General features: G+C 35.9%; 1 protein-coding gene across 5 annotated transcripts in view; it reads right to left on the bottom strand.

Annotated features, from left to right (window-relative positions):
- The window catches only part of LOC131440462 (autophagy-related protein 2 homolog A), a 101,034-nt gene extending 85,999 nt beyond the window's left edge, over window positions 1-15,035 (bottom strand). Inside the window, exons 1-3 of one of the 5 annotated variants that reach the window (XM_058611754.1) lie at window positions 14,987-15,035; window positions 14,726-14,916; window positions 13,402-13,861 (exon numbers count right to left, since the gene is read on the bottom strand). In XM_058611754.1, the coding sequence (XP_058467737.1) occupies window positions 13,402-13,569 (168 nt within the window). In that variant the 5' untranslated portion in view covers window positions 13,570-13,861; window positions 14,726-14,916; window positions 14,987-15,035. The other 4 variants (XM_058611757.1, XM_058611755.1, XM_058611753.1 and 1 more) reach the window with 4 other exon arrangements.
- Window positions 15,036-26,881: the final 11,846 nt, after the last annotated feature.

The raw sequence follows: 26,881 nt of genomic DNA, 5'->3' as shown, positions 1-26,881 counted from the left end.
CCCGCCTGGGTTCGATTCCCAACCCCGCACATAGGGTCAGAAAGTTTTCTGGCCCGAAGAGGCGAATGACATTAATGTTAAAACCTCTATAATTGAAACAAAAAAAAAAATGATTGTAGAAAATTTGTATTTCGATATTTCCATATTTCCATTGTTCCCAACGCAGTTAAATTAAAACGAACTAATCTTTACTTATCTTTTTCGGCGAATCGATAAAAAAAACCTAACGGCATAGTCCGATGGCAATTGTTTGAACGAATTAATACTCGCTATCGTTCAAGCTCCACAATGAATACGGTAGAGCTTCTAGTAATGCAAAATTTGCCGTGTAAAACAAACGATGTGAAACCAAAAAACCAAAGGTATGGATAGAAAGCAAAAACGATTAGTACAAAGATTCTTGCAACAATTTATGGCATATCGTCATCATTGGCACTATAGACACGTTCGATTTTATTTGGTAGTGAATGGACTACAACTCAGCTCCGCAGAAGAAGTATCAGACCGGAAATAATCAAGTAAAAAAGGAAAGTGATTTCGCGCAGGTTGATTTCTAGTTAACAATTAAAGTGCCATATTTACCAAAACTTGAAGTTTGGATGAATCTCGAATCACTTCGATTAGCACCGCACAAAAAAGGTGGCAGAGTAGTAACACAATAATAGCATAATAGCAATAGAAGTAAGGAATAATATTCTATTGTTCCCACTAACGGTAGTCCTTCCTGTTGACCCAATTTTCTCTGTGAAACTATTTTTGATGATGAAGAAAATCTGCTTCCAGCTACGAACAATTAATGTTTCTTTCAATCACACTCACCCCAAAGGAAGCTATGGAAGTGTCAGGAGAGAGTGAATATTTACATTTTAAAAAAATCTCTAGTTCAGTGCTGCCGGGACTTTTAGAAAAAGAAATTCTTTATCCAATCCGAACAATCGAACTACACTAAAGTCTTTTTTATGTGGGGGATACGTACAGCATTAAAAAAACGCCTAACTTCGAAAATTTGCATAACTTTAAGAACTATGCGAGTTTAAGTTTGAAAATTCGCAAAAAAACAAAAAAGGCAAAACGCATAACAAGAGACTTGAGTGTACTCAAGACTGTACACCGAAAATTTCAATTACGTGTGGAATGAAGATTCGATCAAATGCATGATAGTGAGTAATTATGAATGGCTGTAGTTTTTATGTGTCTCATTTCTCGAATGGACAATGTACGGAACACTTGTAGAACTAATTTGATACTATCATTTTGCCTTAGGAAGTATGTTGATACGTTAAGGCTTTTAAGGGTTATGCAATGTTTTTGAGTTTTTTAAGGTATTTTTTAAACTAATTTAATAAGTTAAGTTTATTCGGGAAAATTGATGTAACTCGATCAAATGAAAAGCAAGAGAGGTGCTTTTTTCAGTAAAGTTGCTCAAAATAAAATTTCCTACAACTATATTGTACAACAAAATCATTTTTGAGTTCAATTAAGAAAGTTAGATTTCAGATTTCAACCTAAATGAGGACCACCCTAATAACATTTTTCATCAAAAGGAGCGCCATTTGATTACAAACAACTTTTGTGAAGACACCAACTACAAAAAACTAATATTTAATAGTGAAAATATTATTGTCACGTTAATTTCCCGTTTCGGACCATAGTGCAATATATTAAACAGAGACGGCGGATCCTACTCTAACTAATGGTTTTCCTATATAAGATTAATGGTGGATTTTCAATTTTCTCTTAAACTTTTACTTATATTATGAACTTTCAGGAATCGCATAGGATACATTTTTATCGATCTGGCATCTAATGAGTATTGATATTTGAAGCTTGACTAGTTTTTGATGAAAAAATAATCATAACTTTTTACTGGTAGCTCATATGAAAAAGCTTAGTTGAGCAAAATTATGCGCAATGATTAGTACAATAACTCTTCTGAAGGCAGCTTTTCCGTAGAACGTTTCACAAAAAAGTTAGAACAAAAAAGTCAATTTTCAGGAGCCAACCTACTTTTATTCGGGAAAATTAATGTAACTCGATCAAATGAAAAGCTAGAGAGGTGCTTTTTTCAGTAAAGTTGCTCAAAATAAAATTTCCTACAACTATATTGTACAACAAAATCATTTTTGAGTTCAATTAAGAAAGTTAGATTTCAGATTTCAACCTAAATGAGGACCACCCTAATAACATTTTTCATCAAAAGGAGCGCCATTTGATTACAAACAACTTTTGTGAAGACACCAACTACAAAAAACTAATATTTAATAGTGAAAATATTATTGTCACGTTAATTTCCCGTTTCGGACCATAGTGCAATATATTAAACAGAGACGGCGGATCCTACTCTAACTAATGGTTTTCCTATATAAGATTAATGGTGGAGCTGAGATGATTGAGGAAGCAGGTACACTACTTATGGGTATTTCATACGACATAACTTCGGAAATTGGAACAAATAAAACGTTAAACATAGGAAATTCGTATGAAACAGCTACACCAGACATTTATTTTTTTATCTTACATAAATATGTCATTTAAGTGTTAGCCTTATTTTGTGCATAGCACACATAACCGTTATTAGTTTTCTTTATGTTTCATCTTAGACTCATCAGTGCATGGCAGTTAATGTTGAGCTGTTATGCCACCTAGCAGCTCAACATACTGGGGCTGATTGGAATCGGTGATGATAGCCGCTGAGTGTAGTTCTCACAAGGTCGGCCACATTGAACAGTTTTCTGTTAGTATTGACTAGAGATGGTCGGATCTTGGGTATTTGTACCCGAAACCCGACGGGTATTTGTGGGGTTCGGGTTCAGAAAAAAATATGTTTGGCGGATATGGGTGACGATTTGTTTCGTTTTTAATGGGTACGTGTCGGGCTCAAAAACTTTTGTCGAGTTTCGGGTATTCAGTAGTTTTTTTCGGGTTCTGAATGGGTACGGGTAAAGATTTTAATTTTTTATCGGGTACGGGTCGGGTTCGGGTTCAGAAAGAAAAATTATTCTCGTGTTCGTTTCGGGTACGGGTAAAAGTTTTTTACTTTCGATCGGGTACGAGTTTAAGAAATTGGTTACTCTACCATCTCTATTTGTTTATTTGTTTGGAGCCGGGAAAAGCCCGCTGGAACTGAGGTTCTTTAAACCTCTTTCTTCAACAGGCATAAAACCTTCTCGTCTTTTGCATCTACAGATTACAAATATCCAACAGATACATTTTTGGCTTAAAAATACAACTATCGCTAATCTTTATCTCAACATAATAAATTTAAAAAAATAAATAAATAAAGTAACATGAAAACTATAACTGTGCCTGTCTCTGAGATCGTAGATAGAATTAAAGCTAACTAGAGAGAGTATTCAGGAAACGTTTTTTTGCAGTAGTACGCGACAAGTAAAAATCGAAAACATCAGAACAGCGATTGAAAAGGCGACACATGCTGAGGAAAGGTTCGTTATATGCATAATTTGTTCTAGCACGAGGTAACCTCAGAAATGGCTGGTATCGAAGACTGCGTTGATGGATGTCGACATTATTTTTTTGTAACAGATCTGGACAATCAATTCGTGATAATATTAAATCAGAAACAAAGACTGCTTTCGAGACATCATGGTGAACGGATAGCAGGTCAAGATCAATTAGCTTACAACGGTCCTGGTAGCTGGGAAGGTTATGAGGGTCGTTCCAAGGAAGACGACGAAGTGCAAAGCGAACGAAGTTGCGTTGGATAGATGCAATACGCTGGATGCCGTTTTGATAGTACGGTGCCGAAACAACGGCAGCGAACTCGAGAGTAGATCGGACCAAAGTGCAAAGAGCGCTTTTAAACAGTATATATCAGTGAAGTGCTTAGTTACGCGGAATACGAATCCAAGCATTTTAGAAGCTTTTGAGATAATGTATTCCATGTGTTCCTTGAAACTTAGTTTACAATCTAAGAGAATGCCTAGGTATTTGACTACGGATTCCCGCTTGATAACTGTTTGAGCGATAGTATAAATGGATATAATTGTTGAGCGTTTACGAGAGAATGAGATAACGACGCATTTGGTTGCGTTCAATACCATCCTATTCACGTCACACCACATAGTAAAATTATCCAACTCTTTCTGCAAGAATACAGTGTCTTCAGAATCTCTGATGAGCTGAAACAGTTTAAAATCGTCGGTGAATGATAGTTTTAGGCACTTCAGCGATAAATTTAGATCGTTCAAATAAAGTAAAAATGTGAAGGATCCGAGATGACTGCTCTGAGGTACACCGGAGCTCACTCGGAAAGGCGTGGTAATACAGGTACTAATTTTTACTGCAATGTCACGATTTGTTAGGTAAGACTGTAACCAGGCCAAAAGTGCGTCATTGAATCCAAGCCTTGCTAATTTAGCAACGGCTATTTGATGATTTATTTTGTCAAAGCTGAGAAATCCGTGTATATAGCGTCGACCTGTAGTCGCGCTTGTAATGACTGGATGATAAATGATGTGTAAGACACAAGATTTGAAGATGTAGATCGTTTCGGCATAAAACCGTGCTGTAGTTAGAGCAGTTATAAGTGATGAAGTTGAGTACGATTATTTCGAATAACTTAGAAACTGCACACAGCGCAGCTATTCCTCTGTAGTTGGATATTTGTCGCTTGTCGCCTTTTTTGAACACAGGAAATATAAATGATTTTTTCCACGGATCGGGGAATACTCCGGTACGTAGAGAGGTATTGAACATTATTGATAATGGTACGAGAAGGCTCTCGGAGCATCTTTTTAGCACTAGGGAAACTATACCATCAGGTCTAGTATTGACCCTTGGCAGACTGGTTTTCATATGTGACTGCTACGTTCCGTCGTTATCGATAGTCGCGTAAGACGGAATTCATTTCGTTAGGCACACGCATGTCTTCCTAGCTTCGGGAGGAAGATCATGCAGAGGTATATTGAATGTATTTCATTTTTCAGCAGTATCTCAACTGTTTTCTTTATTTCATTCATTAGCATTCGCTCATTAAGCAAGATTTCTATTTCTTGTAACGAAGGTCGAATTGGACACAGTTTTAAATCAACAATCAACAATCGCTCTTAGTCGCGTTCAAGTTTTGTTGGATTTTGCTAATTTTGAAATTGGAATTGTACACAACACTTTATTGTTCTGTTGCGGTGTCGATAAGGTGTGAAAGCGAACTGTAATTTAATGTTGTTTGTTTAGTTTTTGAATTTTTTTTTTTTTTTTTTTTTTTTTTTTTTTTTTTTTTTTTTTAATAACTATTTATTGGAATATGAGTTAAAATTAAATTATTAAGATTTAAATTGGGTGTTCAGCCACAAGTGGTGACTTTTCAGCCCTGTTATATATATATGATTTGGTTATTACCATGAAGACATTATTTGCTTCCGCAATTCTGAGATTTTTGTGTAGGGAAAATTCTAAACCTACTTGTATTGTGTAATGGGGAAAAGGAACTTATATACTAACTTACTAACTAATACAGAGAGCGAATCGATTCAATTGAAGATTGCATCGATTTTTGTCGGAATTTGCTTATAATATTATGTGACATTACATCTAATGGTTCTATATTTGTGAGTCTGTGTAACTCATTTGTACTAAACCAGGGAGGACGCTTCAGAATCATTTTCAGAATTTTATTCTGAATCCTTTGAAGCGTTTTCTTCCTGGTGGAACAACAGCTTGACCAAATTGGTACCGCATAAAGCATGGCTGGTCTGAAAATTTGTTTATAAATTAACAATTTGTTTTTTAGACAGAGCTTAGAATTTCTGTTTATAAGAGGATATAAACATTTAATATATTTATTACACTTTGCCTGGATTCCTTCAATGTGATCCTTGAAAGTGAGTTTTTTGTCATACGTTAAACCTAAGTATTTAGCTTGATCAGACCATGTCAATTCCAAGCCATTCAATTTGAGAATGTGATTATTGTTTGGTTTAAGAAAAGAAGCTCTTGGCTTGTGAGGAAAGATAATTAATTGCGTTTTTGCTGCATTTGGTTTAATTTTCCATTTTGACAGATAATCACTGAAAATATTTAAACTTCTTTGTAGGCGACTGCAGATCACTCTTAGATTTCTACCTGTGGCTAACAGACTTGTGTCGTCACAGAATAGCGATTTCTGACAACCAACGGGTAGATTTGGAAGATCAGAAGTGAAAATATTATACAAGATTGGAGCTACACTCGAACCCTGCGGAACACCGGCTCGTACGGGTAGCAATTCAGATTTACAATTCTGATAGCTAACCTGAAGAGTACGATCAGTTAAATAATTTTGAATCATTTTGATCAAATAAATAGGAAACTGGAAATCAGACATTTTTGCTATTAAACCTTTGTGCCAAACACTGTCGAATGCTTTTTCTATGTCTAGAAGAGCAACTCCAGTGGATAACCTAGAAGATTTATTTGATTTTATCATGTTCGTTACTCTGACAAGTTGATGAGTAGTTGAATGTTCATGACGAAATCCAAACTGCTCTGGTAAAAAAATTGAATTCTCATTTATATGAGTCATCATTCTCAACAAGATAATTTTTTCAAAAAGTTTACTGATAGAAGAAAGTAAGCTAATTGGGCGATAACTTGATGTTTCTGCTGGGTTTTTATCAGGTTTTAGGATAGGAATTACTTTAGCGTTTTTCCATCTTTTTGGGAAGTAAGCTAATGAAAAACACTTGTTGAAAATTTTAACCAGGAGTCTCAAGGCAACATCGGGAAGATTTTTAATAAGAATATTAAAAATTCCATCATTACCAGGAGCCTTCATGTTTTTAAGTTTTCTAATAATTGATTTAATTTCATCAAAATTCGTCTCAATAATGTCATCGTGTGATAACACTTGGGTTGAAATATGATCATATTTCAGTGAGACTTCATTTTCAATAGGACTCACAACGTTCAAATTAAAATTGTGGACACTCTCGAACTGCTGAGCAAGTTTTTGAGCTTTTTCGCCATTTGTAAGAAGTATTTGATTTCCTTCCTTGAGAGCAGGAATAGGTTTCTGAGGTTTCTTAAGAACCTTAGAAAGTTTCCAGAAAGGTTTAGAACATGGTTTAATTTGTTCAACTTCTTTAGCGAAATTTTCATTTCGCAAAAGAGTAAATCTATGTTTAATTTCTTTTTGTAAATCCTTAACTATGTTTTTCATAGCAGGATCACGAGAACGTTGATATTGTCGTCGACGAACATTCTTCAACCGAATGAGCAGTTGAAGATTGTCATCGATGATAGGAGAATTTAATTTAGTTTGAGCTTTGGGAACTGAAAGATTTCTAGCTTCGATAATATAATGATTCAAATTATCAATTGCTGTGTCGATATCCGCAGAATTTTCTAAAATAGTTTCATGATCCACATGATTTTCAATGTGAGATCTGTAATCCAACCAATTTGCTCTATGATAGTTGAAAATAGAACTAATTGGATTAATTATAGCTTCGTTGGAAAGTCTGAATGTTACAGGAAGATGATCTGAGTCAAAATCAGCATGAGTAATCGGTTCACTACAAATGTGACTTTGATCTGTTAGAACCAGATCAATTGTAGACGGGTTTTTCACGGAAGAGAAACAAGTAGGATTACTGGGATGAAGAACTGTAAAGTAACCAGCTGAGAGTTGATTATGAAGTATTTTACCATTACTGTTATTTTGCCTACAATTCCACTGGACATGCTTAGCATTTAAGTCCCCTATTACGAAAAATTTCGATCGATATCTTGTAAGTTTTTGCAAATCGCCTTTAAAGAAATTTAATTGTTCGCCGGTGCATTGGAATGGCAAATATGCTCCAGCGATGAAATAAATTCCATGAATGGTTTCAACTTCGATTCCCAAGCTTTCAATAACTTTAGTATTGAAAGAAGGTAAAATTCGATGTTTAATTTGCCGTTGGACAAAAATGGCAACTCCACCACCAATTCCAGTAAACCTGTCAAATCGATGAACCACATAATGTGGATTACTTTTCAATTTTACATTTGGTTTAAGAAAAGTTTCTGTCACAATGGCAATATGAATTTTGTGAACTTTGAGAAAATTATAAAATTCATCTTCACTCGATTTCAAAGATCGAGCATTCCAATTTAAAATATTCAAATAATTATTTAACATCACTGTTAAATTTTAAATTCATTATAATATTATTTGCAAATTTCCATCCGATTTGAAATGCTTCAAAAAGTGATGAAGTCGAATTCATTTGGATGATCATTTGAAAAAGTTGATCTTGTAGGTAGATCATTTTATTTTCAGTTATATCGCCTAAATCGACTTCATTTAAAGAAGCGAATGGCATTGAAGGAATATTTGTAGGTAGACTGCCATTAGAAGAAGATGATTTGGCCGGTCTACCTATTAATAAATTGTTTTCGTTAGAAGAAGAACTGCAAGGCGGTCCTGTGTTTTGATTATTTACATTAGAAGAAATAGGAGATAGATTTCTACCTAATATACCAGTATAACTGACATTAGAAGAAGATGATGACGAGGTCGATCTACCTGTCAATAAATTGTTTTCGTTAGAAGACGAATTGGCAGGTGCCTTAGAAGAATTTTCAGGTATGTTCTGTAAATTTAAGGTCGTTGATTTGACTTGTTGTCTAAGCGAACGAGCGTTTAAAATTTTTTCCCTGACAGGACATTTCAAATAATTGGATTTATGATTTCCATTGCAATTTGAACATGAAAATTTATCAGTGGTTTCATTCATTGGACAAGCGTCTTTCGAATGCGATTTACCACAATTCAAACACCGTATATCCATATGACAATTTTTGGTTCCATGACCGAAGCCTTGGCAACGACGACATTGCGTTAAGTTTGCAATACGATTATGCCGTTTATAATGTTCCCAATGAATTTTAATGTGGGAAATGAAACGTACTTTTTCTAAAGTTTTCAAATTGTTTACATCACTTCGATTGAAGTGTATTAGGTAAAGTTCATGGGAAATTCCAGAGCGTGGTTTAGAAGTACCATTCGCTCTTTTTTTCATAAGTATTACTTGGGAAGGGGCAAAACCAAGCAATTCTTTTAGTTCATTTTTAATTTCATCAATACTTTGATCATTTGATAATCCTTTCAAGACAGCCTTGAAGGGTCTGTCTGATTTTATATCATATGAATAAAATTTATGAAGTTTTTCGGACAAATATCGAATAAGACTTTCGTAATCTTCCAATCCATCCACCAAGACTCGACATTCTCCTCTTCGTCCGATTTGAAATGAGACTTTTACTTCCGGGAGAAAAGTAGAAAGCTCAGTACGGAATGCTTTGAAGTCGGAAATCATCACCGTCACTGGTGGCATAGATTGATGTTTCTTCCCAGAACGACAAGCGTCCATTTTGGGAATTTTTGAAGAATTTTCTTCTATGTCGCTACAATCGGATTCAGGAAGAATCTCGTAAATATTGTTAGACGGCATAGGATCAACGGAAGGGAAATCCGTCCGTTGTCTTTTATTTTTACATTCAGATTCTATAAGATCGTGAATGTTATTAGAAAAATGTTGAATAACGGATTGTGATTTATTCCGTATTGAATTATTTTTAGCCTTAGGCTTGTTGCCTTTCCGGTTGGACGCAGGCATTTTTGAAATTTTAAATTAAATTAACTAGGCTAAATTAGTCTTCGATTAGACTCCTAGCTAGCCTTAGAAAAGGCTGATTAATTTCTTAGTCACTCTAATATCACTCTTTGTATCACTTAGTCACTCTAATATCACTCTTTGTATCACTTAGTCACTTAGTTAGTGATTCAGGTAGCCTTGAAAAAGACTGAAGCCTTGAATCAATGAAACTCTAGGTAGCCAGAAAAAAAATTCCAGGAGCCAAGAGCTATACGCGTGCGGTGCGAACGACTGTTCAACACCGACTCTAGTTTTTGAAATTTAGTTTAGGCTACGTTAGGTATTAAGTGTAAATTTTAACGTTTGATTTAGTGATGATTCGTACTTAAAAAAGAGGTTACTTGCCAACGGGAAACCGGAATTACTATTCATTTTCCACGGTTTTCTTTTTTAACAAAAACAAAAGTAATAAAATAAACTAGCGCGTATGCATGGAATGCATAGGATCGCAGATTCGGGTCCTGTCTCTGAGCGTAAGGTTTTAACTTATTTGGCTTCTCCAATATATGTTTCCACTCAGTCATTGCAGAAAACCAAAATAAAATTAATAATAATTTCACTAATTCACAATTCACAGGAAACAAACCGAAAAAAATATACAAATGAGAAACACCCATTTAATCCACCTAATTGTGTAATGATGCCTTTCTCATTATATGAGAAATCGATGTAATTTCACATTCTAAAATGTTGACCACTACTTCTAACTCTATCGAAACTGGAAACCGAAAACCGATAGGACAGAAATATTCAGACTCACTTCTGTTATCAACTAAGAAAATTTACAAATCTCAATAGTTTTGAAGATCGCCCACAATGTAAGATCCATTGCGAAGTCATTTGACCCGCTACTTCCGAAGCTTCTAGAACCGAAAATCGAAAGTGGTAAGGAAAAGGAAGTTTATTTGACAAGAAGAATTTGAATACCAATTCATAGACATTTGCTGCTATTTACATCGTCACCTATAATAATACACTGAAGTCTTTTTTTATGCGAGTTTACGTACCGCATGAAAAAAACCGCATAACTCTGAAACTTCGCATAAAAAAACCGCATTACTCTGAAACTTCGCATAAAAAAACGCATAACTCTGCATAAAAAAGTCGCATAAAAAAACCGCAGAAAAAAGAACGCATAAAAAAAGGCCTTAGTGTACATCCATGAAATTCTCAATACATAATACCCTGTAATTTCGGAATCGGCAGTCGGATCTAGTTAAAATTTAAACCGGAGATCGAGCTCGAATGAGCTAAAAATTGTGTCATTTCGCCAAAAGTCGTTTCGCCGAATGTCATTACACCGAAAGTTGTTTCGCCGAATGGATTATTTCACCGAAAGGATCATTTCACCGAAAGAATAACATAGCCTAAAGAGCAACTCCACCGAAAATATCGTAAAGAGCATACGTATCGCAAAATTTTTGAACATAATAAAACGATTGTAACGGCAAAGTAGTATTGCATTTACCGGCCTCTTATATAGGAACGGTTATTTTACTGTCCGACGCTTTGTCTGCTGATTTTGCTTATTAAGATTTTCAGGCAAGGAACGGACCCACAAGTTTCAAATTAAATTGAATCAATTCAATTGATATTAATCGAATCAATTGCAATACCATATTAAGACAATTGGACGATTAAGCAAAATGGCATACGACATAATCCTTTTGGGGAAACGTCCCTAAATCGAATGGTACACACTTAAAACCAATTTTCGAGCTCGGTATAGTAAAATGCAGAGACAGATTGGCAATACACAATTTTACTGATTGCTCAGTAATCAATATTATGTTTTCCGAGTTTAATTTAGCAGATTTACTAATTTTTCGGCAAAAGACAAAAGCTCGGCGGTGCGAATCTCGTCATTTTTGGCCGAGATTCAGCGAAAAAAACTGTACACATAATACTCGGCCCTCGGCCAGCCCCGGTCAGAGGTCCCTTTTTTATTGTGACTACATAACGTTTCAAGATGAGAAAGGTAGAAATTATCCAGCGATAGGATTTCGATCAAGTCAAAAATGGACGAATAGATTGAACATAATCTATTGCAACCGTGGAGAGCAAATGATTTTACGAGAAACCATCTCTCATAGACATAGACATAACATGTTTATTGTTTGAAATCGAGAAAATATGACTATTCTCAATGTTCCTGCAAAAATTTTATCGTGTTTCAGAAATACTTATCATGTCATACCAAATAATCTCACTTCCACGGTATCACCGACACCGAAAATTTGAAACTATCAACCGACAGGTAGTGGGAAAACTAATTATTTTGTTTACATTGAACTACTACATATTTACGAATATCCGAGCTGTAATGCAGAAGTCAAAACCAAAACAAAAATGTAATGATTGATTCCAGCATTACCGCTCGAGTCCTCAATTTAATATCTAAATTTAAGCAAAACCAGCAATATTGAGAGCGTCACCGCTTCCTTGTTTTACTTCGCTGATTACTCCTCGTTCTCTAGGATGCAGATTTTAAACTCAGTTGGCAAATGATAGGTAAAAGGATACTACCATAAAATTGCAGCAAATTGTTTCACTCAACTGTTCATAATGCGAGATAAAATGCGAGACTAAATAACTAATTTTTAGCAGACAAGGATTGCAGCCAATCAACATTTAAATCCTGTTTTATCCAATCAAAACCCAGGATAAATCAAAACCCCGCGAACAAAATTTGTCGCGAATCTCGATAGATGCCACTTTTCAGAGGTCACCGACTTCTTCCAGCTGTTCCGCTGAAAGAACGTGTGTCTGGCAAGTGGCAACGAGCGTGTTTTGCTCTCTGCTTCTTCGCTGGTGCTGGTAAAATGTGAGACTGTGTTGTTATTGTCGTTGTCATAGGTTTAATTAAAAACGCTACTGCGTCATTTCGTGCATCTGAAACGTGGTTTCGATTCAAAATATTGTTGTTTTTGTTATCTACTTTTAGTTTGATGCATAATAACAGGACGAATGAATGGCTGGGTAAAATTGAATACTTTTAGTTTTTCATTCTCTATTGTTCTGCAGTTCTGCATTGAAGGAAACTATTAAATCCTTTCGCAATTCGTCATACGTAGGGAAAAAGCCGTTACGATGCTGCCATAAAAATATCTTCGTTCTCGAGATGGGTTCAAAAAGCGTATGTGCTTGTTTATGCTAAGGATTCTATAAGTGCAATCCTTCATAAAACATGCATTCACATACAATACCGAATCTTCTTATTATATCATAGCTTTTGATCTTTAGTTTCGATCCGCAACTTTATTTCAATGAACAAAAAACATAAAATATATAAAATTCACAATCCTACAACAGAATGCTTCCAGGAAGTATTATATTCATTTACAACGGTTCTAATGAGACAATAACTACATTAAAAATAAATGATTAATAAACATTTTTTCATTCCATTTTTTGATTGAAGGACTAACTATAAAACTTCATGGACGATGTTAGTCTTAGGTAAGATACTTAAGTGTTTTCGTCATTATTGTTCAATTCGAAAAAGATTTACAATTTAAACAGAGTACTAGAGCGAATTTCTTACTCATGGAAGAAATAAGCTGATAACGTTGTAAATTTTGAGCGCGTTATATTGAATACCCCTTTAGTGATCACTTGGAGACAACTTATAATTTGCATAGCATCCTGACACTCGAACGCTCCTGTACCGTGTAGCACTCTAATCACCGATAACGAGTAGCAGACTAGTTATGTGCAACAAACTTCAACCCGTTTAACATTTGAATATTTTTCTATCATTTACCTGGCAGTATAATGTCACGTCATACACTGTCCCGGTGCCATTGTAGAAATCAACATTCAACTGGTCCAGACTAAGTTTTTCCTCGAGAAACTGACCGAGGTATCGTTGCAGGAGGAAACGGCATACTTTCTTCTTGATCACGTTGGTCCATGGTGCGTACCACGGCATGATTTGATGATTATCGGCAGCACAATTCTGTTTAGCGTCTTGTTCTCTCACGTTTGACTCGAACGGCTGTTTTTTTCTATTTCACTTTTTCTCCCTTTGCCTGCTTTTATCTACACACTGACGAATTTAATTTCAAGGTTTCTCAGCTGTTCGATTTTTGCCTGCTTGGTCACTGGCTCGCTTCTCACTCGTTTGTCTGATGATTGTGTTGAGAAACTTTCCACGCTGCTCTGTGCGCTGTATTTATTGCGATTAAACCTCAAACCAGATCGACTTAAAGCTGAGTTTGTAGCTGTAAGCAAAGGAAACTGCACTTGTGATTCTATATTTTTACCTATACCTTTTTCAGCTTTCACGATATTCACTGACTTCTATCTTAGCAGAGCACATTTTTCTACGCGTATATTACTCACAGATATAAAAATAGCACTTCAAAATATTACACTATTATAGAAGATTTGTTGAACTCAAATTAGGCATGTAGGAAGCTTCCATACGAAGACTTCCTTGTACAACTAAGAACTGATAAAATTATGTCGACAAACAACCGATACAATTCTGTGCAACCACTAGACGGTTTCAACTTTCCGATCCCTCAATTTCAATGCGTTAGAAATGATTGAATTCCCATTGCGAAATAGAACTTTTGCTTCAAGTAAAATAATGTCAATTTCATGAATAAAAACTTTCCACTACGACCAGTGCGGCAAAAGAAAATATTACACGAAGTTCTACGATGCTTGCGCTCTATTTCAACTACTTCTAGTTTTGCTGGCCAACTGACGACTGAACGAAGTAAGTCTTTCTTTGTTCCGATCACACCTATGGGCTCTGGATGCCAGACCAATGAAACGCATACATTAACAAAGAGCGTAAAAATAATACATCCAATTCGTTTTACAAAACACAATGATGCTTCAGTATATTAAACAAAAAAATAACAACATTTAGTCACACACGTGCCTTAACACATCCTTTTTCTCGCTGATGTGAAATATAAGCAAATTTATTGAAAATGTAACTACTAAAAAACACGCGGATACCTCCGGACAGGTTGAATATTCCGCAAGAAAACTAAAACGTAATCTCTCGTCGTTTTGAAAACGAAAAACACAACAATAATAACCAACCGATACTACGAACACATCTATAGAACCTTCAAAAGCAGCTGCGCGAAATCAAAACATCCACCGTCAATCTGTTCTGTCACATCAATCCATAATAACAGCGCCATACAACGGTCGAAAAAAACATTTTGTCCTTATTTTGCAGCAGCGTCCAAGTTTCGAGCACTAGTTCGTGTTAATTTGTTATCGCAACACCTGAATCTATTCGAAATAAGAGAAACTGAAAGAATAGAATGTTTTTTCAATACGTTTCACAATCAATTGTTTTTTGTAACAAGGAGAGTGATTACTTTTCCGACGGAGAAAAATATATTGAGACAAACACTCGATCGATTTGTGTTTTTGACATATTAGTACATGTCAGGGATGCCAGTTCTGTTAATGAATATTGTATTCGTTGTGAACATTCCAAATGGGTCTAAAACAAGGGGCAGATCATTTAAAAATGCCCATCAATTCCGGTAAATCTATCAACGGGTGAGCACATTGTGTCGTGTTAGTGTGGTGAAAATTCGAGTACTTAACGAGAGAGAAAGAATTTTTATCCGTACTTTGGTGACTCGACGTAGCCACACAGCGAGATTTTCGCTTATAGTCCTGTGAAAAGAAAGTCCATTGGATTATAAACGAAAATTAACTGGCAATATAGCCTAATGTACGATTCAGACGGTCCGTCTTCTTTCGTTACCGTCACCAGCGTTGCCAGGTCATTTTTCCAAAAATCTGTATTCGGCGCAAAAATATATCTGGGCCATATCGGTATTAGAATCTCGTCAACATAAATTCACGGAAATGTCACCAAAGCTCATTTTGGAGAGCAAGAAAAAGGTCCCGTAGAAACCTTTTCTCCTGTCTATCTATGCTATCAACAAAAATCGGTATTTATCTGTACGATCCGTGAATTATCGGTATTTTGGGAGTACATATCTGTATTGCGGTATAAAGGTCAAATATCTGTATAAATACCATTTCGGGATTAACCGACGACACGACCTGCCACTCGACTATCAAAACTGTATCGCAAATTTAACTACCCCTTAGTAACTGCAAAGACATCATATTAACAAGATATCCAGCTCTTGCATTTCCCGAACAAATCATTGGCAACATACTTTTCTGCGAGCATGTCGCCCTCAGGCGAGTCCGTATCGAATCTCGTACATAGAAGTAAGGGAGAGAAATGTCAAATTCGTGCGCGCCAAAATAGCAGCACTGCGCATCCATACAATTGACATGATAGGTTGAATGTGATCATAAATTAAATAAACATAGATTTCCCTTTGTACGGTGACACTAACAGCACCTCTAGTGAGTAACGGGTGCACTATTTTCCATTAGCTACTGTGATTGGGTTAAATGCGCAGGCAACTTTATGCATGCATTTTAGGAGCATTTACGCACCCATTCTCCACCAGACGGCGCTTTTGGTGTCACGGGTTGCACAACTACATTACTATGACACTGGGAAATCTATGTTTATTTGATTTATGATGTGATGACGCGCGATGGCGTTGCTGAACTGAAGATTGATTTCGCTCCAAGCTGACAGGGTCTGGTAACTGGTAATGTCAAAATGGAATCGCTTGAAAAAATTTTGGAACTGGCAACACAAGTAGGTAAATTATTGATTTTGAAAAACAGTTACCAGTAGCCTTGGTAACCACAAAAGGAATGTAAACAAAAACAAGAGATTCTCACTTAAAACGAAACCACTGAGTGTAGTTGGCCCGCTGGCAGGTATTCAATTTATTCTTTCAGAGATCTGCCATAGCTGCATAATCTGCCATAGCGATTGTGTCGTATGTTGCTTTAAAGTACTTGTACGCAGAGATGTCTATCTCCTCTGTGTGACGAAGAGCAAGCAAAATTTTCTCCCCTCGCACTGACAACTTCAACGAGAGCTCTTCTCTTTCACATTTATACACCACTGCTGTATAAAGTGTGCACGCATCATGAGTGCGTTTGTTTATTTCCTTTTACCTCTTTCACTGAATCGCACCAAAGTGCTAGAGCATTAGCTAATAAATTCTCTGAGGTGGATGCAGATACTTTCACAGAGCACTCTGCGTAGAAGAAGCGTGGACACGCAAAATCAGCAAAATAAAACAATTTATCGTAAAATTTTCGGTTTTCCTTGCAATTTTTTCATAGCAAGGCCAGATCTACTCTCTATTAATTGAAGTTCACAGAAGTGTTCGCTCATCATCACGCGCCGGTGGTCACTTGGGTGTATTTAGACGAGAGCGAGTGTGAGCGATTCATGCGAAGAGAATGTGTTTCACTCGCGCCATCTGCTTTAACCACAAGCACACACTCAAATGCTGTCTATTCGACACTGAGAAGAAGTGCGCTTTCCTCTTTGTGTGGTGCTTCGTTTTTTGCATCCTCGGTGTGGACAAGAATCTAATTCCAGCGTGTATCACTCTGGTGAAATGCCATCTCTGTTGTACGTACCGGCAACGCAAATTATTCACTACCAAAAATTTGATTTCGGTTGTTTAAGGCAATAAAAAACTTCTCGTGTGTTATCTTCAGAGGGAATATATTCATCTAACTAAGCAAAAAAAACTAAAACTAGTCCACCAAGCCGATTGAATGTAGATTTTTTGATAACTCGCTCCAGGCGACTTGTAACTTCACTAGTCATGATACTAACCGAATAATCATAATCCATCATAATTTCTTGGTGTGAGGGCAGTTTTGAACGCCGTTAATAAGGCGTCGACTTGCACTATCAGAAATTGTATAAATGTTTCCCCAGCTTCATACGATGCCAACTCTTCCTCAGCGAGGTTGTGATTGTGATTGATAAATTGGTCAACCCACGAATGCAAACGAGGTTTAAAAAATTTTGCACGTGCCTGTTCAACGTCATTAGTTTGTAATCGCCCTTGCTGGATTGAACTTTGAAGTGCCGATTGGGCTAGATCTATGTAGGGTAACCAGATTTCAGAGGTTGTTCCAAAGCATTCATAAAGTCTTGTTCCAAGCAATTAGCAGCGTTATTAACAACAGCACACACTCCGTCTAGCGATTGCGTTCCATTTGAACGTCGAATGCACTTCTGAATAATGAAAAATACATCATCCAACATGCTGGAGCATTGCTGCCCCGTTTCAATGCTGTCCAAAATTATCGCTTTCAGGACGCTTCCATGAAATAACGCTCAAAAAGTAAATATGTCCCAAGAATTTCCTGCATTTGCGTACTCAATCGGGACTTTTCAATCAACTCATTTAAAGTTTTTAGCTTTGCTTCCTAATTATTTGATTCCAGAGAACTTTTGTCGAGATCGAACTAAAACACAAAGCGATTAGAAATTCATTTATACGAATTAGAATATCAATTACACTCACCAAGCATCGGCGTTTGACAAACTTTATATAAAGGGTGATTTTTTAAGAGCTTGAGAACTTTTTTAAACAATAAAACGCATAAAATTTGCAAAATCTCATCGGTTCTTTATTTTAAACGTTAGATTGGTACATGACATTTACTTTTTGAAGATAATTTCATTTAAATGTTGACCGCGGCTGCGTCTTAGGTGGTCCATTCGGAAAATCCGCTTTTTTATCGACAAATTTTGTTCAGCGATGAGGCTCATTTCTGGTTGAATGGCTACGTAAATAAGCAAAATTGCCGCATTTGGAGTGAAGAGCAACCAGAAGCCGTTCAAGAACTGCCCATGCATCCCGAAAAATGCACTGTTTGGTGTGGTTTGTACGCTGGTGGAATCATTGGACCGTATTTTTTCAAAGATGCTGTTGGACGCAACGTTACAGTGAATGGCGATCGCTATCGTTCGATGCTAACAAACTTTTTGTTGCCAAAAATGGAAGAACTGAACTTGGTTGACATGTGGTTTCAACAAGATGGCGCTACATGCCACACAGCTCGCGATTCTATGGCCATTTTGAGGGAAAACTTCGGAGAACAATTCATCTCAAGAAATGGACCGGTAAGTTGGCCACCAAGATCATGCGATTTGACGCCTTTAGACTATTTTTTGTGGGGCTACGTCAAGTCTAAAGTCTACAGAAATAAGCCAGTAACTATTCCAGCTTTGGAAGACAACATTTCCGAAGAAATTCGGGCTATTCCGGCCGAAATGCTCGAAAAAGTTGCCCAAAATTGGACTTTCCGAATGGACCACCTAAGACGCAGCCGCGGTCAACATTTAAATGAAATTATCTTCAAAAAGTAAATGTCATGTACCAATCTAACGTTTAAAATAAAGAACCGATGAGATTTTGCAAATTTTATGCGTTTTATTGTTTAAAAAAGTTCTCAAGCTCTTAAAAAATCACCCTTTACAATTCAGCTCTCGAATGAATTATTGTTATTTTTAGCAGTTTTTTGTAAAAGATTTTTAATAACCATGAAATGTGGAATTATTCCACAACTGTTTCAAACTGTTTGTTTATTTATTCTGGTGCTCCTTGGTAACTAGTTCATAGCAACTTAAACAGTGTTGCTCGAATAGTTAGTTTTTGCCATTTTCAAGGGGTCGCTATATTTATGGTAACTGGTGCTAAATCGTTCACGAACACTTTTTATTCCGATTTTTTTTCGGAGTGTCTGGTCGTGTCGTCGGATTAACCTTATCTTGTGCTAGGACACATAACCAATTTCACTATCTTTACGTTTCGTCTTAGACTCGTCAGTGCAGAGTAGTTCGAATCGAACTGCTTACTAGAGATGGTCGGGTCTCGGGTATTTTACCCGAAACCCGACCCGTACCCGTCGGGTTTTTGGTCGGGTACGGGTACATGGTGGACAATGCCATACAAGTACGCGTGCATGACCTTCCCCCGCAGACCAGCGATCAGTGCGTTCGGGAAATCATGTCGCAGTACGATGAAGTTCTTTCCATCGAAAGAGAAGTATGGCGGAATGTTTTTTCCCCGGCATCCGGAATGGCGTGCGAGTGGTACGAATGCAACTACGTAAGACAATTCCATCATACATTATTTGTGGTCAAGGTGGGACACATCCGTGTAAAACGCTGATTACCTATGAAAATCAGCTGGTTACATGTCAGTTTTGTGAACAACCTGCACACTACGGTAAACCTTGCACTGAAACTGCGAAAAGAACATCTTCAACCAAAGGCAAGGTCAACCGTTCAACAACGAAAACTAGTGAGCGTAGTACTCCTGTTTCACCATCAAACCAACCAACAACTGCAACCAATGTACAACAAGGCGCTCCTACAGCAACTAGCAACGAGCTCAAGACTGCGAACAACAAGGAAAACGAAAAGAAGACGCAAATCAACAACAAACCCACCGATGCGGCAATGGAGGACGAGACGAGCCACGAACAAAGTGCCCCTCAACCCTCGCGAGAGGGAAATGGAAGCTCTTCTCCTCCTAGAAAAAGAGTGACAACGAGATCCACTTCAAAAAATTGTTTATTTAAAAAATCGGCTAATTCGGCTTGTACGCAAATAGGCCTGAATAAAAAAATGTCTTTTAAATAAATATATCTAATCGTTTTGATGTGCATTTCAGATAAATGTAGCATGATTTCTACTAAATATCAAAGGATTTTACACCCATTTTATGAGTTAAGTGTATATTTTCATGGATTTCATGTGTTCTACAAGTAGTAATAGTTCAAATGCTTGCGTGTAAATCTTTCTAAGTGTGCCTTCATATCAAAAAGCCAACAATATTAGGCGGGTTTTAAAGATTATATTACGTTTCGCATTTAGCTCATCAGTTTATTAACAGATTATTTTGGACAGCTAATACCACCTCGCGGGTCTACATAATCCGCCAAGCAGACGTAAAGTCACTGCTATTTACAACTCACTTATTTTGTACCAAAGTGCAATGTCTATCAATGTCAAACGAAAACAAATTAACGACTTTATGGCCGCAAATATAAAGTAGTCATTTAAGTTTTGGATACAGTCATGTGCACTATAACACAAACCGGTGCCCATTAGGTACCAGTACCTGAATGACTAGGGTTTTGAAGGTTAGAGCTAAACAGTAAAGAACATCTGCTCCTTGTAATTTCGCACGTCGGACGAATCGTGTGCGAAAATTACGATTGCGTTTCGACTAATTTTGATGTGTTTGAGTTTCGACTAATTCTGATCGTTTAACGCGTGGTGAAACCATAATGTATGTATTGAAATTTATATTTAAATGAACAATTATTGCGTGAAAAACTGGAATACCCTTTTAACGGCAACTCTATAGCACCTAAATAGCGCACGCTATTGAGACGACGTAGGATCGACAATGTCGTTGTGTTTCAAGGTTGACGCAGTTTATGCAAATATCATACTCGATCGGTCCCATGACCAATGTGGCGATTCGGCGATTCTGCGAGTCCCTATTTTGATAAAGATGTCTTTTATAAAGATTTATCTGTTTTGGCTTTCTCATATAGAAAGGTTATGCAATCACTGTGAAAACCGACTTTTAAACCAAGGCCCGGAGGGCCGAGTGTCATATACCATTCGACTCAGTTCGTTGAGTACGCAAAATATGTGTGTGTGTGTGTGTGTGGGTGGGTGTGGGTGGGTGTGTGTGTGTTTGTGTGTGTGTAACGTTTTTCTCGGAAATATAGGGTAAAGTATGTTAAAAATTTTATATCATCACTGATAAGGGCGAAACACCGTGAAAAGTTTTCTAAATCGACCTCAAATCTTCTCCAATTGACAGTTTTTATCAGTAGACGGCCAAACAACTCGATTGCGGTTATTCTTTTAAGAATCGAAGAATATTATTTTGAATACCATAATATTACATATGAAAGTATGATTGATATGAGAGAGGCATCATTACACCACTAGGTGGATTAAAACAGGTTTTAAATATATTTAAAACGTGCAAACGGATTTAAAACAAATCATAGATTACACACAGATTTCCAAAATTAATTACAGATTTATACAGCTATTTTTTAGAAATCGGCAGAAGTTCCAAGATAAAAATTTTGCAATCAATGGACGAATCCCAAATCAATCAGAAAATCTTTTTAAAATTGAGCAGATAGTTGATGGTCAGTACTGAATTATATTTATATTAATATTTGAAACTTGACTAATTGAAACTCCGGAAAGTCATCACTTTATGTGAAACTGTTCTGTTTAGACTGGTTTTTGGAATCTTCCATATTTTAGCATACATACGGTGTTACTACTTGAAGGAAACCCCAACCTACACACTTAAAAAATGTTACATCTTTATAGATGCACATAAAAGTAGCGTCGCGATTCACTTACATTCACAATACAAAGCATTTAAAGATAAGTCGTATCATTACCATCACAGTTGTTTTAGCTGGAACTCCCATCGATACAGACGCAAAATTTATGTTTACATGTTAGTAGATGTAATATTGTATCATCACCGAAGAAATTACGGCATACTTGAATTTACGGCAAGCGTAAATTTCGTTTTTTCTAAGAGTGTAGTTTCGACTCTAACTGCTGTCAAATATATGCATTTGACAGCAGTTGAGGTTTGAATTGGGTTAGTCTGGGCGAAAACGGCATTAAAAGCTGATTCGTCACATGCTGTTCAAAATAGTTCATTGTTCATCGCCTATCTAGATTGGAAATCCAGCTTCAATCGATTTTCTAATATAAGGTTCCGATATTAGTACTCATTGGAAAATATATTTAATTTCACCGAATTTCAATGATTGAAACTGTTGTTCATAATTGCTCCAATATCTACACTGGCTTACTCAAGTGTTGAAATGTTATTTCAACTATTGAAGTCAAACTATGGAATTGAAAATAAATTTTATCAATTTCTGATTGTTGAAAAAAAAGAATGGCAAATCAAAAGCCATACTTCGAGATATGAAAAAAGAATTAGAAAATTATGTTTTAGTGATAAATAATGATGTTTTTTTATTAGGTTTATATCACGTGTTTTTTTAGAACGGCAATAAGCCACCTGTCAACATTCACTTTGAAGAGTAATTTCGAATGTTTCGGCACTCGCTGAGAGTAAGTCATAAGAGTAAATTAAAGAGAAAAGTTTACTCTTTCGTCTGGTGTTGAATTTAATACTCTATCTTTCATAGTTCGCTTGCAATTTCTTTCGAAAGTGGAAGTTGGCAGGTGGCGTATTGGCTGTTATCAAAAAAACGCGTGATATATAGGTTGAAAATATTTGGCATCTCTGGTTGAAAAACATATCGATAGTCTAATGCGCATCAAACTCTACAAGTTTGTTTTCAGTAGCAGATAATTTGCATACTTCGACTACTTTTTGTCGGTATACATCAGACAACAATCCCGACAGATTTTAAACGTTCACTTGACATGAAAACATTCAGATGTCACTACAAGCCTCTTTCTATCATCAAAATTTTCGCAAACAGATGTCTCTAATGTGAAGCAATAATTTTGTTTCAATTAATTTTACTCACTAGATGCTTCATCACCTATCAAAACCAAACTAGGAAATGGGAACATTAAACAACAATGAGTTCCAATAAGAAAAAAATGTTCGCATTCTAGCGCCCCTCTCAGCAGGCCGTTCAATTTTGTTGATTTTTGATCGCTTGTTGAACGATATATTGCACGAAATATTCGTTCAATTTGCTGGAACGGTTTGTTGTTGTTTTTTCTCTTGCAAAAATAGTGTGAAAATTAAGTTTTACCTTTACATAGAAAGAAAATTTGTTGTTATTCTACGTGAAGTAGAAGTATTGTGCAGGTATGTATTGTTAGTTTAAACAAATGAGTGGAGAAAACTTCAGAAATTCTGCAGTAAAACTAGTCCAACGGGGCTCCAACTCCTCATGCTAAAAATGGCTCAACAATGGACCTCTGTCTGCCGGGTTTGTTGAACGAAAAAAATAGCATTCGGTTCAACGGTCTGTTTCAAAATCGGCAAACGAAGGACCCGTGTTGGCCTCCCGTTGAACGATTGATTGGACTTTCATTGGACCAATGATACAACGTATTGGACCAATGAAGGACCACCGTTGAACGTTTTTTTCTAAGTGGGGCATTTCTAATGCTTATGACAGACATGTGATATCGGTATCACTGTACACCATGAAATCACATGTCTGTCACCCTGAATCACGGTGGTATCACGCGAGCATCATGATACAACGGTGATTTCCGTACTACGGTCATTCATCGTTGTACAGCGCGAAATCACATCACTGTTTACTGCTACCAGCGCCATTGGCGAGCGATGGTGAACTCATGAAACAGTATTTCCTTCTTCTGAGCATCAAATAATAAACAATCATCGTCATATTTTGAAAAAAAAAAATCTCGGTAAAATGCTAAAAAGCAGCATAAAACTTATATACTTTGTAGCATATTTTCAAAAAGCAGTCAAGCCAAGAAATATTCATTAATTAGGTGAAGTTTTGAAATACAAATAGAGAAAACAATTTATTCATATTTGTCCAAAAAATCAGCACTATTGAGTAATTGTTTTCTATTCAATAACAAGTAAGATTATTGTTGAAATGGGCTTAAAAACATAATGATTCATATGTTGAATGCACATGTGGTAATAATAAACGATAAATATCCAATACATGAATAAACCAATTGTGTAATCATCCTGTTTCTTGATGACCTATCGAAATTCCATTTATAACATTGGTCCCCTATAATCACTTCTGGAAACTCTAAATCTTCTTATTACTTCGTCTTGTGTCATCGGGTTGAATGCCGTTCGATGGAAAGAAAACTTGTTTTTAAATTGTTTAGAAAGAGTCTTATTTTGGGGTATGAATAGAGAGAACATCGAATCATGTTTTTCAGTGTGAGTAATTTGAAGCAGAAAACATACCAAGTTACATATTCAATTTAAGAAATACTTGTAATAGTTTTCAGTGTTACTTCATAAATATAGCATAACAACTTTAAACTTCTCAAAATCCTAATAAAACCATTATCAGATTATATTCCAGTGTAGTAGACCGTTTTTCATAAGATTTCTGTAGCACTTTGCTGTTATATAATAGCATCAAACCTATGTCAAATCTATTTCGGAATGATTTAAAATTCGAGAAGGTTTTAAATTCAGTTTTATGATGAACATAATCCTTTTTATGAAAATTTCGTGATGAATAAACTGTTACGTTGACAGAATTTTTCTGAAATATGTGTGTGCCATGCCGTTTCTGATGGTTACATAATATCTTAGATTTATTTACTATTTTGAGACTCAATCTTAATAGTTTATGCGCTCTTATTTTTATCCTGAATATGCGGGTGAAAAAGGAATTATGACTGAACACCTTGAAATTCATTCGGATTTGGCAAAAGTCGGTAAGATTTACAAACAAAATTTAGTGATTCATCACCATTTTGGTAGAAATCAGCGTCGTTGCAAAAAAATAGTGCTCGTGTACCGAAAATTAGTTCTAAAAGCCTTTCATATTTCCTCCATTCTATATTTATATTTGTTTTTTTATTTTTATCTGTGAATGTTACGATAGAACATCAAAATTATGAACATCTAATTTTCTCTAATACTAATTACATTTAAACAATGATATGAGTGATACTGTCATCCAATGAACACTTACACACAAATAGTTTAATAGCTAAGACAGAGCGACAAGATTATATCTGTCATAAATTAGTTGCTAGTAATAATCTTCAAACCACAAAAATTTTTGGTTTCAATATTATCGATCATCGGAGCTGGGAAATTAAGCTAAATTTTGAGTTTTTTCGTTTCACACTACATTCATTCTGTGCGCAAAACATGTCTGTCACCTCATCGTTGTACGCGTACAACGTTGTACAGAAATCATTGTACGGAAATCACATGTCTGTCAGCGGTATAAGCCGTCAATTTCTAATTTATCATTTATTTCCTTATTGAGCAATTCGACGCACACGAATGCAGTGTGTACTGTGTGATATTTATGTACACGAAATAAAAATATTTGCGAACCGCAGTCAAGTTTGTAGGGGACGCAATCTCAGCCTCCTTTTTTTTCAAATTCCGACGAATATAGCGCTATAGAATAGTACCTGTTCAGATGTTTCATGATTAATGATTTTCCTAGTTTTCAGTATTTTTCGTAAAATCAAAGTCAACATTTTCCCTCAAAACATCTAATCAGCCCAGCAATTATTCCAACATTTACTTGGATTTAGAGTAACGATACCACTATTCATCTCATAATCTAAATCATAAGTTAAAGTGAGATCTGGTAGATTGGTGCTTTCGCTTCCAATTTTCGTGTTGTTATAACAATTCAATTGTCGAATTTTTTTCTGTGATATTGCTAGAGTCTTAGGAAAGATTTATTTTGTATTCGACTTTATCACAATTCGTCGATTGAAAGGCGAGTAACACGCTCAATTACATGATAGCTCCGAATGAAATGATTATGGGCACACAAGTCATATGAAAGCTAATAAATTTATATGTATTATTTAAATAAAACATGTAGATGAATTAGACTAAGTCAATACGAAAAATAAACTTTTTATTTCGAATCGTACAACCGAGTAATCAATCGATTAGTTTGCAAATTTATTTGGTTTCGATTCCTAAATGTAGTCAAAAAATTCTCACGTAGTTGAATCCGACAAATATTAATCCGAAATCTTGAGCGCAGTGATTTTTAACGAATTACTGACTGGTTTGTGTCTCGCGTGTGCTCCTCGCTAGATGGCCAGCTGTTAACTAAATTGCCACAGATTGTTCTATGTAAAATGGATATTTACTTCATAGATGTCATTGTAGCGCAATAATAAAAAAATATTCACCAGATGTTGTGGACGACAATATCGCCAAACCAGTTAATCTATACGATAATTTTTAAAACGCCTTTCCAGCTAGAAAAAACGGAATATGTTTATAGTCACCCCTGTTCTGTATTTGGATCGAATCGGATTTTGTCGAACGAATGTAAAAATTTGCATTCTGTAATTCGATCGAATTTGTATGGAAAACTCGAACTCGATTGCTACAGAATGCAAAATTTCGTATTCGATCGAAACAATCCGATTCGAATAAAATACAGAATCGGGGTGAGTATCATAGTATATATATTAATGGAAACATTGAATTCATTCGTTTATGAGTTCATGCTGATTCAGTAACAAGGGTAAATTTGAAGACCCATAGATACTGTAAATTTTTAAAAATATATTCTCAGCAAAACAACGGTTACAAATTTTACTTGTATCAAAACATATTTACACATATTTTTATCCA

The sequence above is a fragment of the Malaya genurostris genome, chromosome 1 (assembly GCF_030247185.1).
Source record: "Malaya genurostris strain Urasoe2022 chromosome 1, Malgen_1.1, whole genome shotgun sequence".
Taxonomy (NCBI): domain Eukaryota; kingdom Metazoa; phylum Arthropoda; class Insecta; order Diptera; family Culicidae; genus Malaya; species Malaya genurostris.
Note: the sequence above shows the minus strand (reverse complement) of the source record. Positions and strands in the feature narration are given on the sequence as shown.